The sequence below is a fragment of the Pristis pectinata genome, chromosome 12 (genome assembly GCF_009764475.1).
Source record: "Pristis pectinata isolate sPriPec2 chromosome 12, sPriPec2.1.pri, whole genome shotgun sequence".
Taxonomy (NCBI): domain Eukaryota; kingdom Metazoa; phylum Chordata; class Chondrichthyes; order Rhinopristiformes; family Pristidae; genus Pristis; species Pristis pectinata.
This window is the reverse complement of record NC_067416.1, coordinates 18,140,843-18,163,611: the sequence shown is the minus strand read 5'-3', so window position 1 is coordinate 18,163,611 and position 22,769 is coordinate 18,140,843. Positions and strand designations below refer to the sequence as shown.

Here is a 22,769-nt window from a genome sequence, read left to right as displayed (position 1 = left end):
AAAAAAGGAGACATTAATGCTTCCCCCATGTATTATGCTTCAATTTATTTGAAGCATGATGTTTTAGCTCCCTTTCAAATAGCCCACAAACATATTTCCCACAGACCTATCCATTACGTTTTCCAAGTTACCCTTCAACAAGCAATAGCTGAGATTTTATTAATGCTTTATACTGTAGCCTTTTACAACAGATTTTGATCAATGCTTTAAGACAACGTACGACAGATGCTATGGTGCAATCTTTTAAAGTTGAAAAGTAACTTTCTTCCATTGAGCTATTTATTGAATTGCCAGTTTGACTCTGGAGTGTTGGAATTCCAACAAGGTTGACATGAGGAACAGGAAACACAAACATCCATATGGTACTGATGATATCAAACTAGCTGCTGTGGAATTGCCAAGTTTAAAAAATACTCCCAGACTTTCAGACAGCCAAGATAAATATGAAAACCTGGTTTGGTGGCAGATAAGAAAAACAAAACATGTCAAAGTACTGTGGAAAACATTCATAGACCATGCATGGGTCTAGGAGTGCTTTTGGACAGTGTGTTAAGAATGGGGCAGGGAAGAAAAGAAGAAAGATGGGGGTTATTCGGTTTGTGTACATCTTTGCTTGAAGGTTTTCCGCGCTGTGTTTATTCACTCAGTTGCAAAGAGGAAGAGAGGCATAGAGTCCTACAGCATGGAAACAGACCATTCAGTCCATCACATCCACACCAACTAGTGGGCAACCTCATCTGTATTAATTCCGTCTTTCAGCACTTGGCCAGTAGCCTTCAATGCCTGGGCGACTGAAGTGCTCATCAATACACCTCCAAAAAGCTGTTAATGACTCTGCTTCCACCACTCTCTGGCAGTACATTCCAGGTACTCACCACTGAGTGAAGAAAGACCCCCTGAGAACCCCTCTAAATCCCTTACCCTAAATTTATGTCTAGTTATATTCACCTCTGACAAGGGGAAAGGATTCATGTAGTCTACCCTCTCTGTATCCCTCAATTTTATACACCTCAGTCATGTTCCCTCTTAACCTACACCACACTAGGGAAAGGCAGACAGGAAATCTTAATGGATGGATGTGTTGGCCTTAGGAAAGCCTTTATCAGTATAGCATGTAGAAGATTAGACAAGTCCTGGGATAAACAAATACTGGAAGGAGAGCAGATCAAATCAAAACCTCTTTATAAAAGGCAAAAAGTCAATGGGTGAACACAGCATTTCCAGTGAGGAAAAAATACTGCCAAAAGACTAAAAGGAAGCAGCAGAGATGTTGCTAAGATGGGCAAACAGGATAAAGTATGACAGATATGAACCAATTTTAGTAATTACATCCTTCCTGGAAGTAGCCTTAATGCTAAGCTTCAAGGTTGAGGAGGGATACAGGGCCTCAGTATTAATGGCAACACCTTGGTTGGTAAAGCTGCAGAAAAAGCCAATGGAATTCTACATTATAATTCACAAGATATAAAGTGTAAATAGCATACTGCAGCAATGATTAATATACCTTGGTTCTCAGAATACTAAAAGCAGGATTATCTTCCACACTGCAGGAAAAATAATGAGGCTTTAAAAGATAGGATCTCTCAACACACAAGCCAGACAATGACCAACTCTGAGAAGAGTCAAACTGTCAACATCCAGACCAGAAACTCAAATGGACCAGTCACAAAAACTGTTGACAAAAGCAGATCAGAAGCTAAATATCCTGCAATACTGACCTCCTGAAATTCCAAAGTCCACAAAATACAGGCCAGGAGCTTGATGAAATCCTCTCCAGTTGCTGGACAAGGTCAGCTCAAACACTCAAGCAACTTGACACCATCCAAATCAAAGCAGCCCCTTAAGACTGGCACTTCATCCGTTGCCCTACACATACCAGTAATGGAAGGAACGTGTGCTACAGCATTTACCATCTTATAAAATGCAGTGCCAGTGGGAACTCCATTTGTAGGTTCCTCTCGAAGTCGCATACCATCTTGATACTGCTATTCCTTCAACTCCCTACCTTCTGTGGGAATATTCCTTCACCAGACAGGCTTCCAATCACCTTCAAGAGCAATAAATGCAGAGATTGGTGGAGCCGGTGGCCTGTGCAATGTTGACATTTCCATACATGGCAACACAGAACAGACCATGCCCCTGACACTGCATTTATGATCACTGGTTTGTGGTAAAGTCTGATATTGATAAGCAGGCATTATTAATAATGTGATCTATGCTTCAAATTAGGGAGACTTCAATAAACACTGGGAAAACCTAGGGCAGGCAGCAAGCCAGATCTTGCTCTGTTGTAATGAAGAGCTGAACAGTTGACACTGAACTAATATTCCAAATTGTTCAAGTGCTAAAATTCTGATCAGATCACAAGTACAGCTTTCTAAACACTGGAATCAAAGTTTGAAAGTTACATTAAGCATGCTATGATCAAGTTTGCAAAATACATAGACTTCTGCAGCCACAGCAACACTGTTCCGTTTTGCAGTTCTAACTCTAAGATTCACAAACATTGAAGTGGAGAGATCCACAATCCTCACTTACGTTTGTCCAGTCGTGGACGAGGATTATACCGATACCCAATCTGACTCCAGAACAGAGGCACTGATCCACGGGCTTGTACAAATGACAGGGTGTGACTGTGAACATGGATCAGCTGCTCTGTCTCCACATAATTCGCCACATTTCCATTCTCATCCACACCACGACGCTTGTAGCGCATTCCTGCAGAGTTTGAAAAAGGACAATAGCAGGCTGAATGCAAGTGCCCAAGTGAAAAGTTGTTTGTGTTCCAGATTTATCTGTACAATACTATAGCTACAAAAGCCCACTGACAAAAAAGGATTAAAAGTACTTTTCAAACTAATTAATTTAAATTCGTAATGACAACGCAGCCACCATTTCTTGATTCAAATACAAAGGCAATATCTATCCTGATCATAGCCATGAGACATGGAACCAAATTAATCAACCTCTAGTTATACTGCACAGGGGATCAATCCAAAATACTTGCCAAGAAAAATTGATACATTGCCAACATAAGGGCAACAAGCTAAAGTTTAGTCACAGAGACAGGTTTTAAAGAAGAAAGGAGACGGAGGGTAAGCATTCCAGAGCTTGGGGCCTTGATAAATCTAGGCACAGCCACCACTGAAACAGCAACTAAACTCAGAATTATTGTGCTTACAATCAGACAGCTCTTGGGCTAGGAGGAACAGGGAAAGGGAAAGGCAAAGCCAGAGGAATTTGAAAATAAAGGATGAGCAAGCACCCTTCAAGGTGTGTTTAAACAGGAGACAATGCAGTTGAGCAAGCACAGGGGTGATGAGTGAATAGGATAGTGGAAGCTTGGCTTTGGCAGTGCTTCAAATGACCTTAAGCTGAAGGTAGAACAAATTTAGCTGGCCCTGAATGCAGAGGAATCAAACCTGGAGAAAGGCAATTCAGCTGATGACCCCCTGGGTAGAGCAGTGTCTGGCAATATTGTAGAGGTAGAAATCAGGGACCTCAGTTGTGGTTGGATGTGTGGAAGCCATTGTTGTGAATGAGCTCAGGGTAGAATGCACAACTAACTGGCTCCCACTGCAGATCAAGGCCTTTGATATTATTGCTGACATTTTTGCAGGTTTGAAATTCTTCCTCACCCAGGAAACAGTTCAGCTATTTCCATCCATTCAGACCTTACCCAGAAAAGCTTCAGGTCCCAACAGCACAGCTGGACTGATGCAGGTTTTCCCATCTATCAGCTGGACAGCAGAGTGATACAGATAGTAGAGCTGTTGCCCTAGAGCCAACAACCACCCTTCAATACGACCTCCAGTGCTGTCTGTATGGAATGGGCACGCTCTCCATGACCGAATGTTTCCTTTGCTGCTCCAGTTTCCTCTCATTTGTTTCATGCAGACATTTGCTCAAAACAGTTATCTTTTAAAAGATGGACTTCTTAAGCAGTCCTTAAATCTTCTGTTTCAACAGGACCCCCATTGCAGCAGCAGAATGATATAAACATCCAGATATTCATTGTGCAGCCACATCTAAATTACTCCCCAGCATCTGCTCAAAGACCTCATGTTTAAACAGAAAGACTACAGTACAAGTTTACAGGAAGACCGCCTAAATAGTTCAGAATTTAAATGTAGGTTGATGTGGCAGTGCTGCATCTTGCCATTTAATGGGGATACAAAGTGCCTGCAATCTGATAATCCCAAATAACCTGGTGTGTCTTCAAAGGACTGGGTTGATTAAGTAGTTCAATTAACCACCATCACAAACTCAAGTAGCAACATTAACAGCCAGAATTCTTTTGGTTTTTTTATAATCAGAAATGCAAATTGCTTCATTTTCTAATTACTCAGAATTTCTCCTCACATTTAATCCATTTATCTATCAGCTGATAGCATTCCCATTTACAGTTCATTAGAGTTTTTATAACCTGGAATTTTATGCAGATGGCCGGGGGGGGGGGATGGAGAAGGAGCTCCTTTACAAGAAGGATTCACTCTGAAGCACAGAAACACTCAACTCTTAAACACTAAGTGAAGAAAAAACAAAACTACAGCTACCAGAAGTCTACAGAAAAGTGCTGGAAACACTCAGGAAGTCAGACAGTATCCATGGAAAAAGAAACAATGTTTCAGTTTGAAGACTTGCATTAAAAGTTTCTTTCCATAGATGCTGCCTGACCTGCTGAGTATCTCCACATTTCCATATTTCTTAAAGAATGCCTCCCAAACTGGAGGACTGCAGCTCGCTGGCTGTGAAGCAATTCAGGATGTGGTGTTATTTAGAACAGCAGTGAGTAACAGTATTTAAAAAGGCACAAAGATACATATCCAGAACAAAGGAAGCTAGTCAAGACCAACATAATGAAACAAAAATCCAATAATGAGAAAATAATTCTTGCCAGTCATTCACCATTATTTTCATAATTCAGTGGGGGAACTACATTTTTCCACATAATGGGGATACAAGGTGCAATTTGATAATCCCAAATGACCTGGTGCGTCTTCAAAGGACTGGGATGGTTGAATAAAGTTATTAATTGATTGGAAATGTACAGGTCTTTGATGAAGCTAACCACAAACCCGATTAAGGCTCAAGCTATAGTCAAAGGCTAGGACCTGCCACACACTACCAGTGTAAAAATAGCAGGAAGAACAGTAATAAATCTCAAAAACAGAAAATGCTAGAAATACTCAGGTCAGGCAACATCTGTGGGAAGGGAAGCAGAGTTTAAATGTTTCAGCTCAAAGATCCTCTGTCAGAGCTGGTGAATCTCAAAGCATTTCTCCAAAACAAATGGAATGAAGAGATAATGGTCATATCAAGCATGTGAACATCTATAGTGAAGTGCAACAATAACTGTGGTTCAATACCTGCTCTGTGTCGACTCCTCCTTGAAATGATTGCCACTAGAAATCTTGGATGGATATCATCCACACACTGCTCCTGTGATGGAGTTTCAGGACTGCTCTTCTCGTCATCTGAGGATTCATTATAATTGACAACTAGTTCTTCAATCTGCACAAACCCTTGGATTATTGGAACAATCCAGAAATCTGCTTTGGGATCCTATGATAGAACATTATTAAAATTTAATCTGAGGCCAGAATTATTGCCAATAACCTGTGGAAAATTAAACTCTTTTCCCTGTGGGGAGGTTAGACCACAATGGCACAGAATCTTCTTGGCTGCTGTTTTGTTTCTGCTCCAAAGTAATTATAGACAACAGAACAAGTGCACGTTCTTCAGCAAGGCAAAGTAGTTCATCATCAGAAAATGCTCCTACAGCCGACCTACCTGCTGGATAGGCATCAAGAACACAGTTTCAATCAAAACCAAATAGCTTGTTCATTTCCTACTTCTGAAAGGTACGCTCAACAGATCAATTGTTAACATGCACCATGTCAAGAGTCTGCACAGTGTGCACTGGGAAATAATTTCAAAGCATCTTAATTGGGAGAATCGGCCAAGTGGCAGATGGAATACAGCACAGGGAAGTGTACGGTCATGCACTTTGGTAGAAGGAATAAAGGCGTAGACTATTTTCTAGATGGAGTGAATTCAGAAATCAGAGGTGCAAAGGGACTTGGGAATCCCAGTGCAGGATTCCCTAAAGGTTAACTTGCAGATTCAGTCGGTAGTGAGGAAGGCAAATGCAATGTTAGCATTCATTTCAAGAGGACTAACATACATAAGCAAGGATGTAATGCTGAGACTTTATGAGACGTTAGTCAGACCACATTTGGAGCATTGTGAGCAGTTTTGGGCCCCATATTTCAGGAAGGATGTGCTGGCATTGGAGAGGGTCCACAGGCACTTTACAAGAATGATCCCAGGAATGAAAGGGCTAACGTATGAGAAGCATTTGATAGCTCTGAACCTGTACTTGCTGGAATTTAGAAGGATGGGGGGGGGGGGGGGGGGGGGGGGGGAGGATCTAAGTGGAGGTGGAGATGTTTCCAGTAGTGGGAGAGTCTAGGACCAGAGAACGCTCCTTTAGAACAGATGAGGAGGAATTTCTTTAGCTGGAGTGGTGAATCTGTGGAATTCATTGCCACAGACAGCTGCGGAGGCCAAGTCATTGGGTACTGTATATTTAAAGCAGAGGTTGATAGGTTCTTGATTATTAAGGGGGTCAAAGGCAACAGAGAAGGCAGGAGAATGGGGTTTAGAAGGAAAAATAAAATCAGCCATGATCGAATGGCGGAGCAGACTCAAAGGGCCAAATGGTCTAATTCTGCTCCTGTGTCTTATGGTCTAATTAAAGTAGATAAATAGCCCTTTCAAAATACAAAAGCTGGAGGACACGTTTGACCATGAAATGGGAGATGGATGAGAATGTGAAGCAGGCAAAAAGGATTCGGCACCCACTGCTTGAAGTGTTCCTGAATTGCTGATAAGTATTCAGGAAATTCACACTCGTGTTTGCTTAAGCAACTGTAAGAGTTCCAAGCTTCCTGACAGATTGTTTGGAAGGGGCAGAGTAGGAGGAAGAGGGCAGAGTTCCACACATTACTATACAGTATCAGGAAATCCAGGTTCTTGTGTCGTCCTGCCAATGGCCAAGGGAACTGACAATAAATTGGACAAAGGCTGGCTGCTGTGATACATGGCAAAAAAAAATGAACTGCTAGAGGAACTGAGCAGATCAGGCAGCATCTGTGAAGGCAGACAGATGGTTGACGTTTCAGGTCAAGACCTTGCATCAGTACATAATCCAAACCATCGCTCAATCTTCTCAGACTTTACAGGAACTTGCTCTGCACAAAGTTACTGCCACATTCCCTACATTACAAGCATGACTGCAATTCAAATCATCTTGAAAGCAGATTGGGGTAGTTAAGAAACAATAGAACCAAGACTTAAAGGTTAATTGTATCAGATTCCTTCCAGCAATATTTCAAATTAAAATCAAAGTACCATTAAATTGTGGGAATCTACACATTAAGAGCAAGCCCAAAAGCCATTAACCTCAATCTATAATCCAGACTTGTACTACTTGTAGCATTGCAGAACTCTCCAGTTAATAAGGGTCCTGCAGAAAGGACCTGACACCAAGACTTTGACCACCTGCTTTTCTCTACAGATGCTGCCTGGTCTGCTGAGTTCCTCCAGCATCGTGTTTTTCCCCAGTTAATAAAGCAGCCATGGCTTCATCTTATCAGTGATCTCGTGTCCATCCCTCCTCCACTCTCTCAGCTACTTAAAACCAATTTTTTTTATTGCCCAGTGCTGATAGAGGATATTCAACCTGAACTAACTGTTGTTCTATCCACAGATGCTGCGCAACCTGAGTGTTTACAGCATTTGTTTTTAATCTCAGATTTCCAACATCTGCATTTTTTTGATTTTCAGCTGTGAACCCCTTGCAGATTTGTGACAAAGTTACTAAACTACTGATTTTTTTTTAATTTAGTTGAGGTGGTAGTTACAGATCCAACTAAAAGTGACAAACAGATTTTAGTTAGGTTCTACTCCAGTGTGAACCAGCACCAGGTGGTTTTTTTTAAACAAATGAACCAATGGGGAAGAATATCCTTCCACCCCACCCAATGAAACAACAAACAATTCACAGAATATGATTCAGAACCAGACTTGAGGGCCTGCTTTAGATCCAAGGATGTGCTGATTACAAGACACCAGCGCAGTTGTTAGTTCACTCTGTTGGTGGACTCCACCTCTCAAAGAATCCTCAGGCATCACTTTCTGGAATTATGTCAGCCACACCTAGGAACTGAATTAGGGTCTCCATTCATTTGCATGGGAATCTCGGGCCTAGAGATCAGGACAATGTCAAGTTATTTGACATGGACTACCTTTAATCTGTAATTACAGATTATGCTTTTAATTATTACATTTTAAAATAAAGATATTACTTGCCCTGGCTACAAGCACCATCAGGTGACACTTCACATATTCAAACAAATGCCTGCACTGCCTGAACCTGGGGTGCTGAAGGGCATTTCTACAATGATGCCAAGAGATTGCTTGGATATTAAACTAGTGTCAACCATTAATCTGAATGAACTAAAGAGACAGATCAGGGAACCAACCAGTTTACTAAGCAGCTGTATTCCATTGTCACTCAGCATCCTATTTCCATACACTCACTTCCAAAGCCCCATTTTTTTCCCCAAACAAATGAAGGGGCTTCAGCTGGAAATGCCAACTTTACTCTTTGCACAGATGCTGCCTAAGCTGTTGTGTGTCCAGCACTCTGTTTTTATCTCCTATCTCTATATGCCTTTTGCAAGTGAAATTCATTTTTCAACCTTGCTTTAATGTAATCTAAATTTGAACATCACGGTTAATAATACTTCTGTCCCTCTACGTTGGTCTAATGATCGCAGACAACAGAAGGTGGCCCGTTTTGATACCAATACTGCAAGACAGATGCACTGCCAGAGGATAGGCAAGGCCTGAACTTACTTTTCTTTTAAATTACACATAGAACATGGCTGTTCCTTCCCTAAATGCCCTTAAGAAAATGGTGGTAAGCCGCCACCTTAAACAGCTGCAGTCATTCTGGTGTAGTAGTCCAATTTTGCCATTGAGAAAGGAGTTCCAGGATTTACATGCAATATATTTCCATGTCAGCAGGGTTCACCACATGCAGAGGAACCTGCAGGTGGCAGTGTACCCATATGCCTGATGCCTTTTTACTTCTAGGCAGTAGAGACTGCAGTTTGGGGGTGCCATCCAGACTGCATTTTATAGACACCATGCACTTCAACTGCAGGGTGCCAGTGTGGGAGGAACTGAATTCCTCCAGGAGATGGACAGGTTCCCAAGTGTGTTGCTTTGTCATGCGCGATGACCAACCTCTTGAGCTTTGCCGAAGCTCTGCTCATCCAGGTATTCACTCACATTCCTGACTTGTGCCTCATCACTGAAGGCTTTGGGGGAGAAGTCACATGCCATGGGAGACCCACATTCTGACCTCGTCTTGTAGCCACAGTACTTGTATAGCAAATCTATTTAGTTTCCAGTCTTTGGTGGCCCAAAGCTGTTACTTAAGCAGGATTCAATAACAATGATTGGACATCAAGTGGTTGGACTCTTGTTGGAGGTGGTCATTGAGTGGCTTGTGTGACACAATTGCTACTTGTTACGTCAGCCCAATCCTATCCGAGTGTCTCTGCATGCAGCAGTAGGCTTCCTCATTTCAAGGAGCTTGGCTTAAATTAAGCATTATGCATTCACTGAACATCACAACAGAGGGAAATTGTTAGTGAAGTAGCTGAAGAAGATTGACCCTAGGACACTGCCCTGAGGAATTCTTGCAGTAAATGCAAGGCTGAGATGATTGACCAACAACCTCAACTATGAATTGAACCTTGCAGAAAAGTAGTCGAGGAGGGTTTTTTTTTCTCTCAGTTCGTTGCAAGCAGTTTTACCTAGGCTTCTTGATATCACACTATCAAATGCTGTTGTGTCAAGGGCCATCACCCTCATCTCTAGAATTCACTTCTTTGGTCCACGTACGCTGATATGAGCTCTGGAGCCAACTGGTCCTGACACAACCCAACCAAAGCATCGGTAAGTGGTTTCTTCATAATACAGCACTGTGATGTTAATAATCAAGAGAATGATAGAGTGGTATCAAGGTGGATTCGTTTGGTCTTTGGCGAAGTAAATATAACTGGACAATTTTATCTCCAGGGTTGAGGGGATAATAAAGTGACCATTGTTCCATCCATCTGGAACACAATGGAGAGGATGATCACTGCACATTAACTTTGAGAAATGCAGGAAGTCGTCTTTAACCTCAAAAGCCTTTAGCTCCATCAATTTCCTGAGATCACGGAGCAGCATCTTATAAAATTGGGCTGCTACAGAATTTCATCTCCATGAGTTTGCCACATAATAGTGTGTGAGCACTGTGGTCTAAGAAGACATGTATGAACCAAGGAAGAATACTTTGCCCAATCTTTCCCACCACCATGGCGTACATGGCCCCAGAACATTCTGCACAAAGATGCATTTCACTGTGTTTCAATGTACTTGTGACTAACAACAATATCTTAACAAGCTTCCCACTGGAGTACAGCTAATCAACAGGACAAATCTGAAACCATTCAACCATAAGATATAGGTACTAAATTAGGCCATTCAGCCCATCAAGTCTGCTCCACCATTCAATCATAGCTGATATTTTACAACCCCATTCTCCCACCTTCTGTCCATAACCCTTAATCGCCTTACCAATCAAGAACCTCTCTCTGGAGAAACAAAGGACTACAGATGCTGGAATCATTTTCACCACCCTCTGGCTGAAGAAATTCCTCATCTCAGTTTTAAAAGGACACATTTCACCTCCACTCCAAAACCAAAATTCATCCCCACTACAGTCATCCAGCTGCAGTAGGCAGACAACATTTGCAACTACATATGATTGGAGGCCAAGTTCCAAGTTGTCATTGACTACTTCTGAAGCATACAACAAAAAAAAACAAACTGGGCCTTAATTAATAACCACAAAATAAAGGTCCTCCATCAAATTGTTGCTGCTGCAAACAGCAATAAATATACCCATCGTGCCCTTGGAAAAAGCAAGCCCTTTTTACAAATCTCAGAAACCACACCTCCAAGGCAGGCCTGATCTTCAGTGTACAAGCACAGCCTTTGACTAAGGAAGTAAGGGCATTTGGAGGACCACAGGGTGGTAACATAGTTAGTGCTACTACCCCACAGCCCCTGGGTTCATCCTGAACTCAAGTGTTATCTGTTTCCACATTCTCCACATGACGACTGAGGGTTTCTGTTAGGTTTCTTCCTACATCCCAGGGATGTGCTGGTTGGTTAAATGGCCAATGTAAATTACCCCATAGTGAAGGTAATTGCCACTAGAACCAAAGGGGGAGTTGATGGGCATGTGTGAGAGAGGTAATTGGAGGGCTCCAGGGAAATGGGAAGAGGAACAGGGCCGATGTAATTGCTGTTACTGTTGGGAGCCAGCATGACCTGACGGACTGAATGGCCCACACCTTGCCATCCTCCCAACCACCTTCTGTACCATAGGAAGGAGATCAAGATCTCAAACCCAGCACAAAGCTTGTAGTCGACCAGGCAACTGATCGCTAGGGACGACCTACACCAGGCACTTCAAGCACCAAAGAGATACTACCAGTGCTGAGTTTTCACAAAACTCCCCTCCCCGGTCACAATAAATGAACCAATAGCATCCTCTCCCAGACCAACACCGAGGCCCCAAGTACATCCAGACAGCTCCAATGAGCATACTGCATCACTCATGACCAGATGCCCAAAGCGGACACTTTATTCTGAGATCTGTCACAGCAAAAGATTATCAATTGGATAGAGGGCACAATTCAGGAATGCTGTCAAAGTCTCCTTGAAAAAGTGTAAAATTCCATCAATTCATGAGAATCTCTGGCCCATGACCACTTGAAATGGAGTTGCAGCATTTCGAACCTCAAGCCCATTCAGCAGAAGCACACAAGAAATCTGGTAAAAAAGCAGGGATGCTTCACCTCAAACTATTCAGTCCTGTAAAGTACCTCCTGCCCCATCTGTGGCAGACTGAAGTCCCACAATTGTCCCATCAGTCACCCCACAAAACTGGAGTGTAAACAGGTCATTCTTGAACCCAAGGAACTGTGCATGATGCAACAAGTGTAAATGGTGTTTCATTCCAATACAACTAATGTCATTACTTACATTTAACTGAATCAGATCATCCATCATGTATTTATTCCAGAAAAATCTATCGTCAACCTGAGAGAGAAGACAGACATTAGTAAGTAGCAACATATTATTTTACTTATTGGTTCTCTGCACCTCATTTTGATTTCATTGCTGTGCCCTACATGGATTGCCTTGTTGCTATCATTTGATCCAGTTAGAGCTACCTTAACTAATAATTACTGTACAAGATCCTTCAGTCAATTTCAGTAACTTGTGCAATATAAAATCAGGGACTTAAAAAGCACCTTTAATGTTAGGCGACACCCCCAAGGTAATTCACCGTGATGGAATAAAAATGTGCACTGAGCACAAGAGATAAGGAGGTGCAGAGAGATGAGTATGGAAGTGGATCCTAAAAGAGGAAAGAAAAGTGGAAATGGGTAGAATTTTAGGAAGGGGATTTCAGTCTGTGAGGGCCAAATAGCTGAAGAACTATCCAGTAAGTGAAGGAAAAGATAGTGAATTATTGAGTCAGACAGAAACATGATGGGTGCAGTTAGTAAGCAGACAGCTCAAAGACAAGACCAACAGCTTGGATTATACCCGTTTGAGTACTTGCTTACTTTACAATAACTTATTTTTTTTAAAACCCTCATTTTAGCTTACAACAGGCTAAGCTGCCAATTCGTTCTGCTGTAATACCATCAATTGTGTTCACAAATGAAAAGGTAACAGCCAGATTTCCCCTTGCTGGATCACCAGCTGAGAAAGTTGGCAAATGCCAGGCACCATGAGTCCTGGGGGCTCATGTCGAGACCTTCTATATCAGAAGGGTCCTCTACTCCTAGTTAGTAGGCAATGCCTGCTTTATATGAAATTATCAAGAATGTGACAGGAGAGCAGGGAGATGTACTATAATTTCAGATGATGGGCTTCAGGCTGGGTACACTTGATGATCTGGTTTGTTTGAGACATTGAGCAGTTAATTCTGGGGAAAACCTTACCCTTCGCCACAATGATGTTTCTTCCTTCTCTGAAGCACTTTGTCTCTGTATCGAATTTGTAAGGTCATAGCTCTGGCTATAATAAAATGAATCAGAATCCATGAACATCTTGATAAGCTCTTCCAACAACCTTCGTTCCAAACGTTCCTTTTCTTTGTTTTCCTTGGCCTGCAAACAAAAAGCAGATGCTGAAATAGAAAGGACAGGGGACACAAAGCATGTTCCATGCTGTCAAAGTACAACTTTTACACACCATTTCTATCCATACCCAGCACCAAACGCCCAATCAAATCTCCTCAGAGCAGCCAACATAGAGGGAATCCATCTGAAGTTCAATACTGAAGTCCCCAGTGACCATTGATACATTTCCCCATACTCAATAGCCATGTTTGCCACACAGGAAAGACTTAACATGCAAAGTTTAGACACAAGGCATAACACTTTTACAACTCCAAAAGATACTCATTTCCCACACCACCCCCCCCCGCCCCATTTCCAGCAAGTAATTACTGTTTTGAGCTCCAAGTAGCAGGAATTGTTGTATTAGAGTAGCCATTCTCCTGTTCATATTCAATGTTGTTTTCCAGTGCACAAATCCCAATGGATTTCTTTCCAATAAAGTAATTTAGTTGCCTATTAATTACATGCTCCAATTAAAACTAGCAAATTGGGAGGAGGGGGAAGAGAGGGAGGTAAAGAGCACCACGTGTTTTAGCTTACATTTTCACTGAGCCATCAAGTATATAAAAGTACTTTAAACTTTAAACCCATAAACAGCAAACATATAAAACATCCACAAATAAAAGACAGACAATGGCCAGGTGATAAATGAAGTCTAATTCTCAAAGTTCAGGACCTTTCATTTAAATGCCTGCCAAGGCAAGATCCTACATCATCTCCAAGTGCCATTGAAGGAAAATGTTTCAGAATGGTAACATCAAGCATACTCGCACTCTCTCCATGAGTAAATACAGTTAGTCTCACTCACCGACATTCTCCCCAAAGCCCTACCATTTTCGCTTCCCCCACCCCCCCATAAATGCTGATCCAGTTGCCTTCTCAAAGTCAAATTACTTCTGTCCCCGCCTGCTAAACTGGATTTGGCAAGAATGTTGGATCGAAATTTTAGAACTTAATTTATGACTGATGCAGCACTATGGTGTTACATGATTGAGGCAGCAGTTGTCCCCATTTGTTCCCAACTTGAACCAATATAGTACAGATTGCTGAGCATTGGTTGAATATTCAGAAATACAGGTCCTCCCCTGGTTACAGCAGGGTTCCGTTCTTTAGAGCTGTTCGTAACCTCAACAGTCTGAAAGTCAGAAATGGGGCCATGAACCGAGTTCACACATGGTAGAAGATGCCCACAGCACTGCAGCAGCTGGAAAATCCATCCTGCCAGTCTTTTAAGCACTCGCTCGTATGTATGGGCTGTGCACAAATGAGGCAATTCAAAGGCTGGGTGGGGAGCAAGTAGCTATTTGACCTGTGTTCCACTTCTCAAAATGGGCAAGTAATTTAATTGACTTTACAAAGCTGAAGAATGGAATCAATACACTGCAACATTTAAAAGGAGACAGCTAAAACTGGTAAGAGATGAAGTCAAGCCCAGGGCCTTGGAGTTGAGGAGACTGAGAAAGTGAGCATGTGGATGATTGAACCTTTAACATGTGGGCAGATCTGCAGCTAGGTCTCAAAATACAAGATGGACTCTTGACCTCACAATCTACCTTGTCATGGCCTTGCAGCTTATTGTCTACCTGCACTGCACTCTGTAACTCTGCATTCTGTTATTGCTTTACCTTGGACTACCTCAATGCACTGTTGTAATGAAATGATCTGTTTGGACAGTATGCAAGAAGTTTTTCCACTGTACCTCAGTACATGTGACAATAATAAACTAATTTGCCAATTTAGTTTACCAAATACAAGCTGCTGGAGGAATTCAGCAGGTCAGGCAGCACCTGCGGAGGCAAATGGATAGTTGACATTTCAGATCAAGACCCTGCATCAGGACTAAGAGTAGAGGGGAGATAGCCAGTATATACAGGTGAGGGGAAGGGGAGGGGCAAAAGCTGGCAAACAATAGGTGGATCCAGATGAGGGGTGATAGGCAGATGGAGGAGGGAAGAGTGAAAATAGTGAGGCTGGGAGGTGATGGGTGGAGGCAACAAAGAGCTTGGTCTGTTTCTCTCCGATCAGGTCCATGTTTCACACTACTTGCATTGCAGTGGGTCTTGTTATACTATCCTTGTACTCTCACTCCATAAAGAATGGATGCAACATCAACTTTCCTTTTTACCTGGAAAGTTAATAATCTACCACATCTTTTATTTGTCAAGGAGTAGCAGTTAATTAAACACTCAGTATATTCAAAATGCTGATTAATATATAAATTTTAATCTGTTTCTCAGATGCAGTTTAATTTTGCATTATCATGAGAGGAATCATTATTCCAGCCAAGCACACTACCACGTGGTGTTTAAGGTAATGGAACAGGGACTAGATGTACATGTGCATACACATTTGAAGGTAGCTGATTGAGAAAGCAGATAATAAACCTTATGTAGGATCTTGAACTTCATGGGCTAGAGTAAAAAGTGAGGTAGATATGATGAACTAACACTAAACATTGAATTGGCCACAGCTGGCTCCAATTCTGCCCTTCAGGATAGGATGTTAGGGTGCAGACAGAATTTACTGGATTAGTTCCAGGAATAAAGTATTTGCATTGTGGAGAAAGACTGGAGAAGCCAGGACTACTCTGAGAGCAGAGAAGGCTGAGCAAGAGAATGTAAGAGATTATTAAAATAATGAGGGGTTGAGACAGTAGATAAAGAGAATCTACATTGGAAGGGAGAGAACCAGATGAACAGATGAAGGTGATTTCAAAAGAACTCAAGGTGACATGAGGAAAAGCCTTTCTACATGGTGAAAGATGAGCATCTGGGAGTACATTTCAGGCAGAATCTCACTGGAAGTTTCACAGGAGTCACTGATGCATACCTCAGCATGAAATTACTCCATCTCTAAAGACCTATTCATTAAACTACACTGACCTCTCTCCATCTACCAATTACAACATGGCAGATTAACAAACATACAAATTAACATCAGTAAAGAAAAATGGACCACACTATCAGTTTATATGAAAATGTATCAGCATCCACCTCGACAGCAACTGCTATCATAGTGTGTGGAAAAGCTTGCAGAAAGGGAGATATTTGGACTGAATTCAAGGATCTGGATTTGCCCATTAAAAGGCCAAGAGAAGGCAGTCACTCCTTGCTTTCAAGAAGCCAGTGCCCCATGAATGAAACACAAGCATTACCTCAGAATGCCAGATCAACAATTCCAAAGTGAAATTTACTTTTATCTCACGAGATTGAGGTTTGGCTAAACTTTTCATTTCATTGCAATTACTAACCATGTGTTTCAGAGACAAACCCTTTTCTGCTGGTTGGGCTAATAGTCATCGTAACAGTCATCAGAAGAGCTGGTATGTGGCCAGGGTTGCTTTGCCAACTCCACAAATAGAATACATCTGTGTTCCATCTTAAACACTCAGCCAGCAGAGGTACATCAGTGGCCGAACACTAACTTTAGTGTTATTACTGAAACACCCCTTTTCCATCAAGCCTACACAGATATCTATCCAATGTGATCTGATGTTTTCAAGCAGTCCCACTTGTTTAAAATATCAAAGCTCAATGAAAAGACTGTTCAAAGTCTCTTCTGACAAAATGACTAGTCTTGCCTGACTCGAGAGATATGCCGCCAGGTCACAGTAAATGAATGTCATCAATTAGCTTTTCAGAGGTGACACATGCTTCTTTCCTAAGCAGCAGCATGATGACATTCGGAAGGATGTTGGATCGCCAGCAACAGCAAGAGATGCTCAGCCAATTTGCTGAGGTCACCTGCTAGGGAGTTCAATTGTTTTCACTGTCTCATTAAAAAGCTCAGGTTCAATCACTCTTCAGCTGACTCCTGCAAAGGAGACATTAGATCTCTGTTCAGAGTACAGCCAATTCACATGACAAGCACAGCACCAAAATAGTCCAATAAATCTACCAAGATTGATCTCAATTGCATTCCCTTGCTCACAGGCTGGAGTTCAATCCCGCAATACACTGACACCCCAGTGTTGCAGGGTGATTTGTTTCAACACCTTTTGTTCTCCACTCCAAACACCCACAGATATGTACCCTATTTACATTAAAATACATCTACTTCAGGCTGCATACTGTTGTGTCCTCTCCACTGCTGTGTCAAATAGCCGGCATGACCTCCTGCCCTCCTCTGGTGCTTCCCAGAAGTGAATTGTCCCACAGCTCAGTAAGGAGGGTCTGCCTGTGAGGACGAGCATTAGTCAGACCGATGTGAGCAGTGCAGTCACTCAGTACTGAGAGGAAGGGCTCAGGGCTGCACCCTGACGACACATGGACTATCCTGATCCTGTGGTCCCCTCATCACCTCCTGTTGGATGTAATGAAAGCTGTCTTCCCTCTTGACCTTTCTCCCCCCTCCTCCCCAGCCAGTAGACTTCTCGATGTTTATCAGCACAACGGCAGAAACTGGGCGTTGAGCTTGTTGCCATTAAGTGTGCAGCCCCAAGCCCTGCACCTTTACACTGAGCACCTACATGGCTCATTCTGGCTTGCACAACACCAGCCCTCACAGACAACCTCTCTACACACCCAATTACTGAGCTTTCAACAAGATCGCCGCACGGCAGCACACAGCCACAGAGAGGGCCAGGGTTCTCACCAGGTTCCTGGCACAATCACGCACAGCAGCGGAAATGGTAGGAATTTGCACCAAGCACCATTAGTAATACATCTGTTTATAACACTTTAATGACCCCTTTTAGCTCTGGTTCCATCAGCACTCTTTTTCCTGGCAACACATTAAGCACCAAGTGAGGTACCAGGGCGTCAGCTACTGGCTCCACAACTGTTGTTTTAATATGATGATTATAGTTATTAACTATCAAACAGAATTTAAAACTTTTACACCAACTCAAATAAAGTTCAACCTTTTAAATCATTAAAAGTGAACGAGTTAAAAATAAACATGCTCTGCTTAAAAGGCATTAAAATACTGCAGTTACTGGAAATGCTGGAAACACTCAGCATGTCAGGCAGCATCTGAAGAAGAGTTAAAATTTCACATACGAACTCTTCACCAGAACACAAGGTCTGTGACCCAAAACGTTAGCTATTTCTTTTTCTACAGATGTTACATGACCAGTTGAGGGTTTCTAGCATTTTGTCTTTACATCAATTTTTATGGTTTGGACAACTTTGAGTGAAACAGACTGATAACACAGTGGACCAGGAATAAGTGATGGTTATAGCCACCAACAAGTGACGTTCAACAAAAAGTTTGAATATTGCAAAGGCTAATTAGAAAACTAGTCCTAAAAATCACTACAGTGAATTACCACCAATTACTGTGCATATCAACCCTGGTTAATAATTGATCATTTAGACAAAACTATGTTGGCCCTTAACCAGTGAAGGTTGCTGACAGAAATATGTAAATTACCACAGGTGCAAAGAGCCATGAAGCTAACACTTTAGGAAGATTCAATGAAGCATTCGCTCACCTTTTTCTTGATTGGAACAGCCACATTACACTTGATTTGACTAAACGTCTTGAGCAAAAACTTGGAGTCATCTGGAGACTGGGTTATCTTCTCAGTTTTGTTTATACCAAAATGATGCTTCTTGCAGAGCTGCAAATGAAATAGGAATAATAAATAATCATTCTGAGGCATGCTTTTTATAGACAACTGTGAATCAGTCAAATCTGACAGTTTTCTGATGACTCTACAACTTCAATCTTTCATGCAGCAGTGACTTGCACAGTTCTGTAAATTAAGGTAATCCTTCAAGACAGTCTCATTTCTCCTATGCTGGCTCCAATACACCCAAAGTTGACAGATTAATAACTGAATACAGTAAAATTCTGTTAGTCCAATAAACTCAGGCACAAGGTGGAGCTGGACTGGCAGATTTTCTGGAACATCAGATGTCAAGTTTAAGGAGATTATGGGCACCCCAAGCCCTAGTGTGTCAAGGGGAGAGCAGGCATCCCAGGCCCTGACACAAAGTCAGTCCAGTCAATCCACCAACATCCAGCAAGCCATGGAGATTTCTGAACAATCTTAAATGGGATTATCAGTTTGGCATACAGCCAGCTAACCCAAAGAATTAACTTCAATTTCAGTCTTCAATATCACCGAGCTCATCACAATTCATTTTTAAAACCAAAAAGGCATTTCAGTGGATCCCATCTCAGCTACCATAACTTTTGTGACTTCGAGTTCCTTCCCACTTGTGTGGGGATAAGAAATACTTCAAATTTGCTCCAACTAAATTCACACTTATGGCTGATCCCACCTTCAACCCATGAAGATCAAAATCTATTTAACCCAAGAGGTAAATTTGAATAGTTTAGGAAAGGGGAAAAAAAACAAGACAGACAAATTCCATCCCAGAACACTTAAAACTTCAAGTTTACTTTACTTAATGTACTTGCTTTAAGGTACAATAGTAAAGTTCCTTGGGAATAGTTTGGATCCAATGATTTGGAAGAATTGATGTCCATTAAATATATTGCTGCCACAGTTATACAGCAACTTTCAAAAGGACAAAAGAACACACAATCAAGGTAACAACCTGAAGAGCAACATGACCCCTGATGCTAAAAGCACTATAATGCACCAGATACATCTCAAGCAGTAAATATTATTGTCTGTAACCAACACAAGCACAAGACCATGGCTCCCCTCCAGGCAGGATGGGATTTTTGCTTCTGCAGCCCACAGTACTAAGTTGACAAAACAAAACAGATGTGCAATTCTGCCAAACACCAACCCATATTTGGAAGAATTTATGAGAAATAAAGTGGGATGGGTGTAGGGATGCCAAAGGTGAATCATTCTTGAATCAGACTACTTCTGGGTTGAAAGTGTATTTCACCAAATAGCATCAAGATTTACAATTTTAGCTGATTGCTCTGATTCCATATTTCCAAGATTGCAGTGATAGTAAAGGTCATGAAAACTAATGGAAATGCAAGTCAAATGCTTGGGTTTACTGAAATTAGATACAAGATATATTTTAGTCACATGTACATCAAAACAGTGAAATGCATCTTTTTGCGTTACTGAGAATGTGCTGGGGACAGCCCGCAAGTGTTGCCACTCTTCCAGTGCCGACATAGCATTCCCACAGCTCCTAACCTGTACACCTTTGGAAAGTGGGAGGAAACCGGAGCACCCGAAGGAAACCCACACAGACACACGGAGAGAACGTACAAACTCCTTACAGACAGCGGTGGGAACTGAACCCAGGTCTCTGGCATTGTAATAGCATTATGCTAACCACAACACTTCCATGCCGCCCTAGTTACTTTCCTAGATTATTCCTAATTAAATTCCAAGTTATTCTAACTACAGCACATTTTTATCTCCTGTCAATCCAAATAGCTCCAATTTATTTTCATTTCATAGCAAACTTAACATTGCTCTACTGGCAACAGTTTACTTGCTGTTACTTAACCCCTTTTTTAAAAAAAATTTCTTCATCCGAATGAGGGAATTATTTCGTATGTATTCTGACTTGCCCTGGCAATGGAATGATTTGTAAAGCCAGATAAGGGTCAACCACTTTGGTGTTCAACCAGAATCCCACGCAGCCCAAATGACCAAGGCACATTTCAATCTCTCAAAGACACTAGCGAACCAGGTTAGGTTTTTGACAATTAAACAGCTTCACTGTTATTTTCACTTGAACCACTATGTCTTTCCATAAAATTTAACTCAAATCTCTGGTGTATTAACCTGGTAACACAATTATATTACCATATCCCCCTGGAGCTTATATGGCCACAGATCCAAAATGCATAGCCTTTCCTACAAGTTGTAATTGCACAAAACGACCTACACTTCTATAAGATAATAGTACATTATATTATCCTTAAATGTGAAGTGAAGCACAGATAATCATTGGCACAACTAGACTGAATACAAAGCTTGTACTGCCCACCCCATTGACAAATAAATGTATGGTTATGGTACAAAGAATATTGAATCTTAGTTCTCAACTTGGTATTGGATTTAGAAATAAGAGAATCACACATTTGATTGAGATGTACAGCAGTTGGGTGACTCATTAATCTGACACTGTACATCTGTATTATTGCTGCCGTCAAGACAAGTTGCCACTTGCACATTGAGAAAGGTAGCCAATGCATTTCACCTGAAAATGTCTTAGTAAAAGCAAAACAAAATGGTTGCACAGTATTTCTACTGCCCAAGGTGACTCAATAAGCTTTGTCTCATGGTGTTAAAAGGTGCACTAATGTTAAAGTCAAAAAAGAATTAGCTTAATTATTAGCAATCCATAGTAGACATGACTTAACAAAAAATGCAGTTTATTTTCTCTTGTATCACAGACTATCAGGTCATTACAATACTGCTGTTTGCAAGAGCTTACGTGCACAAATTGGCTTCATTTTCTGCCATTCTTCAAGGGCAGTTCATTGGGACATTCTAGAACAGAGGGAACTACACAAATGGTTGCCTTCTGAAGTTAGAATTTTTACATTCCCCACGTTTTCTTTAAAATGACTGGCAACTGATAAGACACTTTAGATTTAATATTTTCACATAACCAAATGTGCTATTTCAGAGAAAAACTCACTGCCAGACAATCGAAGATCATTACATGATGAAATAGCACTTCAGAAGTACAGCAGCACGGTGGTTATGTGCTTCTGGCCGAATGATCCAGACGATTAGCCAATTGGCCAAGAGATCTCAAATCTCACCACGGCAGCTGTGAAATTTAAACTTAGTTACTCAGATAAATTGTGAACTAAAATGCTAGTATCCCTAACGATGATAACAAAACTACCAGATTGTTGTAAAAACCCACTTAATTCACAAGTGCCTTCAAAAAGTCTTCTTTACCTGGTCTGGTCTGTGAGAGACTGCAAACACAAAGCAACATAACTGGAACTAGAGTACTCACTGAAGTAGTCTGGCAGACCTCTCAGTTCAAAGCCAATTGAAGGTCAGCAACACACACATCCAATGAATAAAGTTAAAATGAGGCATGTTACTCCAGGTTGAGGCAAAAGCACAAGGTGTCAGCTTATGAACCATGTAATGTTTCTTTTCAACTTAAACACATTTACTTTCCCTTGGCTGCAAGTTTTAAAGTTACACGAGTGGCTTGCAATGGAACCTGAAGTTCATGCATGTCAATGCTCTTATACATGCTTAGTGCTCAATGGGCTCTTAATCGCTAAGTCCAACACAGAGGTACAGGCTTATACATGCGTGACAAAGAACTCAATGTGCGCTGTTTATTCAAGCACTCTTCACAGACACCCTCTTTGGAAATAATCTCATGATACAAACCTTAAATCAGTGACAAAGTAAACAGATCAAAACCAATAATAAAAACATTGCAATTTAGACTGAACCCATTTAATACAGAAAGTGCGAACTAATTCAGGAAACACTAGTCACCAATATGTTACAAACAGACTAAATAACTACAGACCAGTTATAGCAAAGTGTGGGCAAACTTCAAACAAATT

General features: G+C 41.5%; 1 protein-coding gene across 4 annotated transcripts in view; it reads right to left on the bottom strand.

Moving 5' to 3' along the window:
* Positions 1–22,769, bottom strand: part of inpp5f (inositol polyphosphate-5-phosphatase F) — a 143,141-nt gene that overhangs the window by 30,148 nt on the left and 90,224 nt on the right. For 2 of the 4 annotated variants that reach the window (XM_052027641.1, XM_052027644.1), the window contains exons 4-8: positions 18,763–18,891; positions 13,149–13,316; positions 12,178–12,234; positions 5,370–5,565; positions 2,539–2,718 (exon numbers count right to left, since the gene is read on the bottom strand). In XM_052027641.1, the coding sequence (XP_051883601.1) occupies positions 2,539–2,718; positions 5,370–5,565; positions 12,178–12,234; positions 13,149–13,316; positions 18,763–18,891 (730 nt within the window). Of the gene's footprint in view, positions 1–2,538; positions 2,719–5,369; positions 5,566–12,177; positions 12,235–13,148; positions 13,317–18,762; positions 18,892–22,769 lie in introns of those variants that run through there. The other 2 variants (XR_007957289.1, XM_052027642.1) reach the window with 2 other exon arrangements.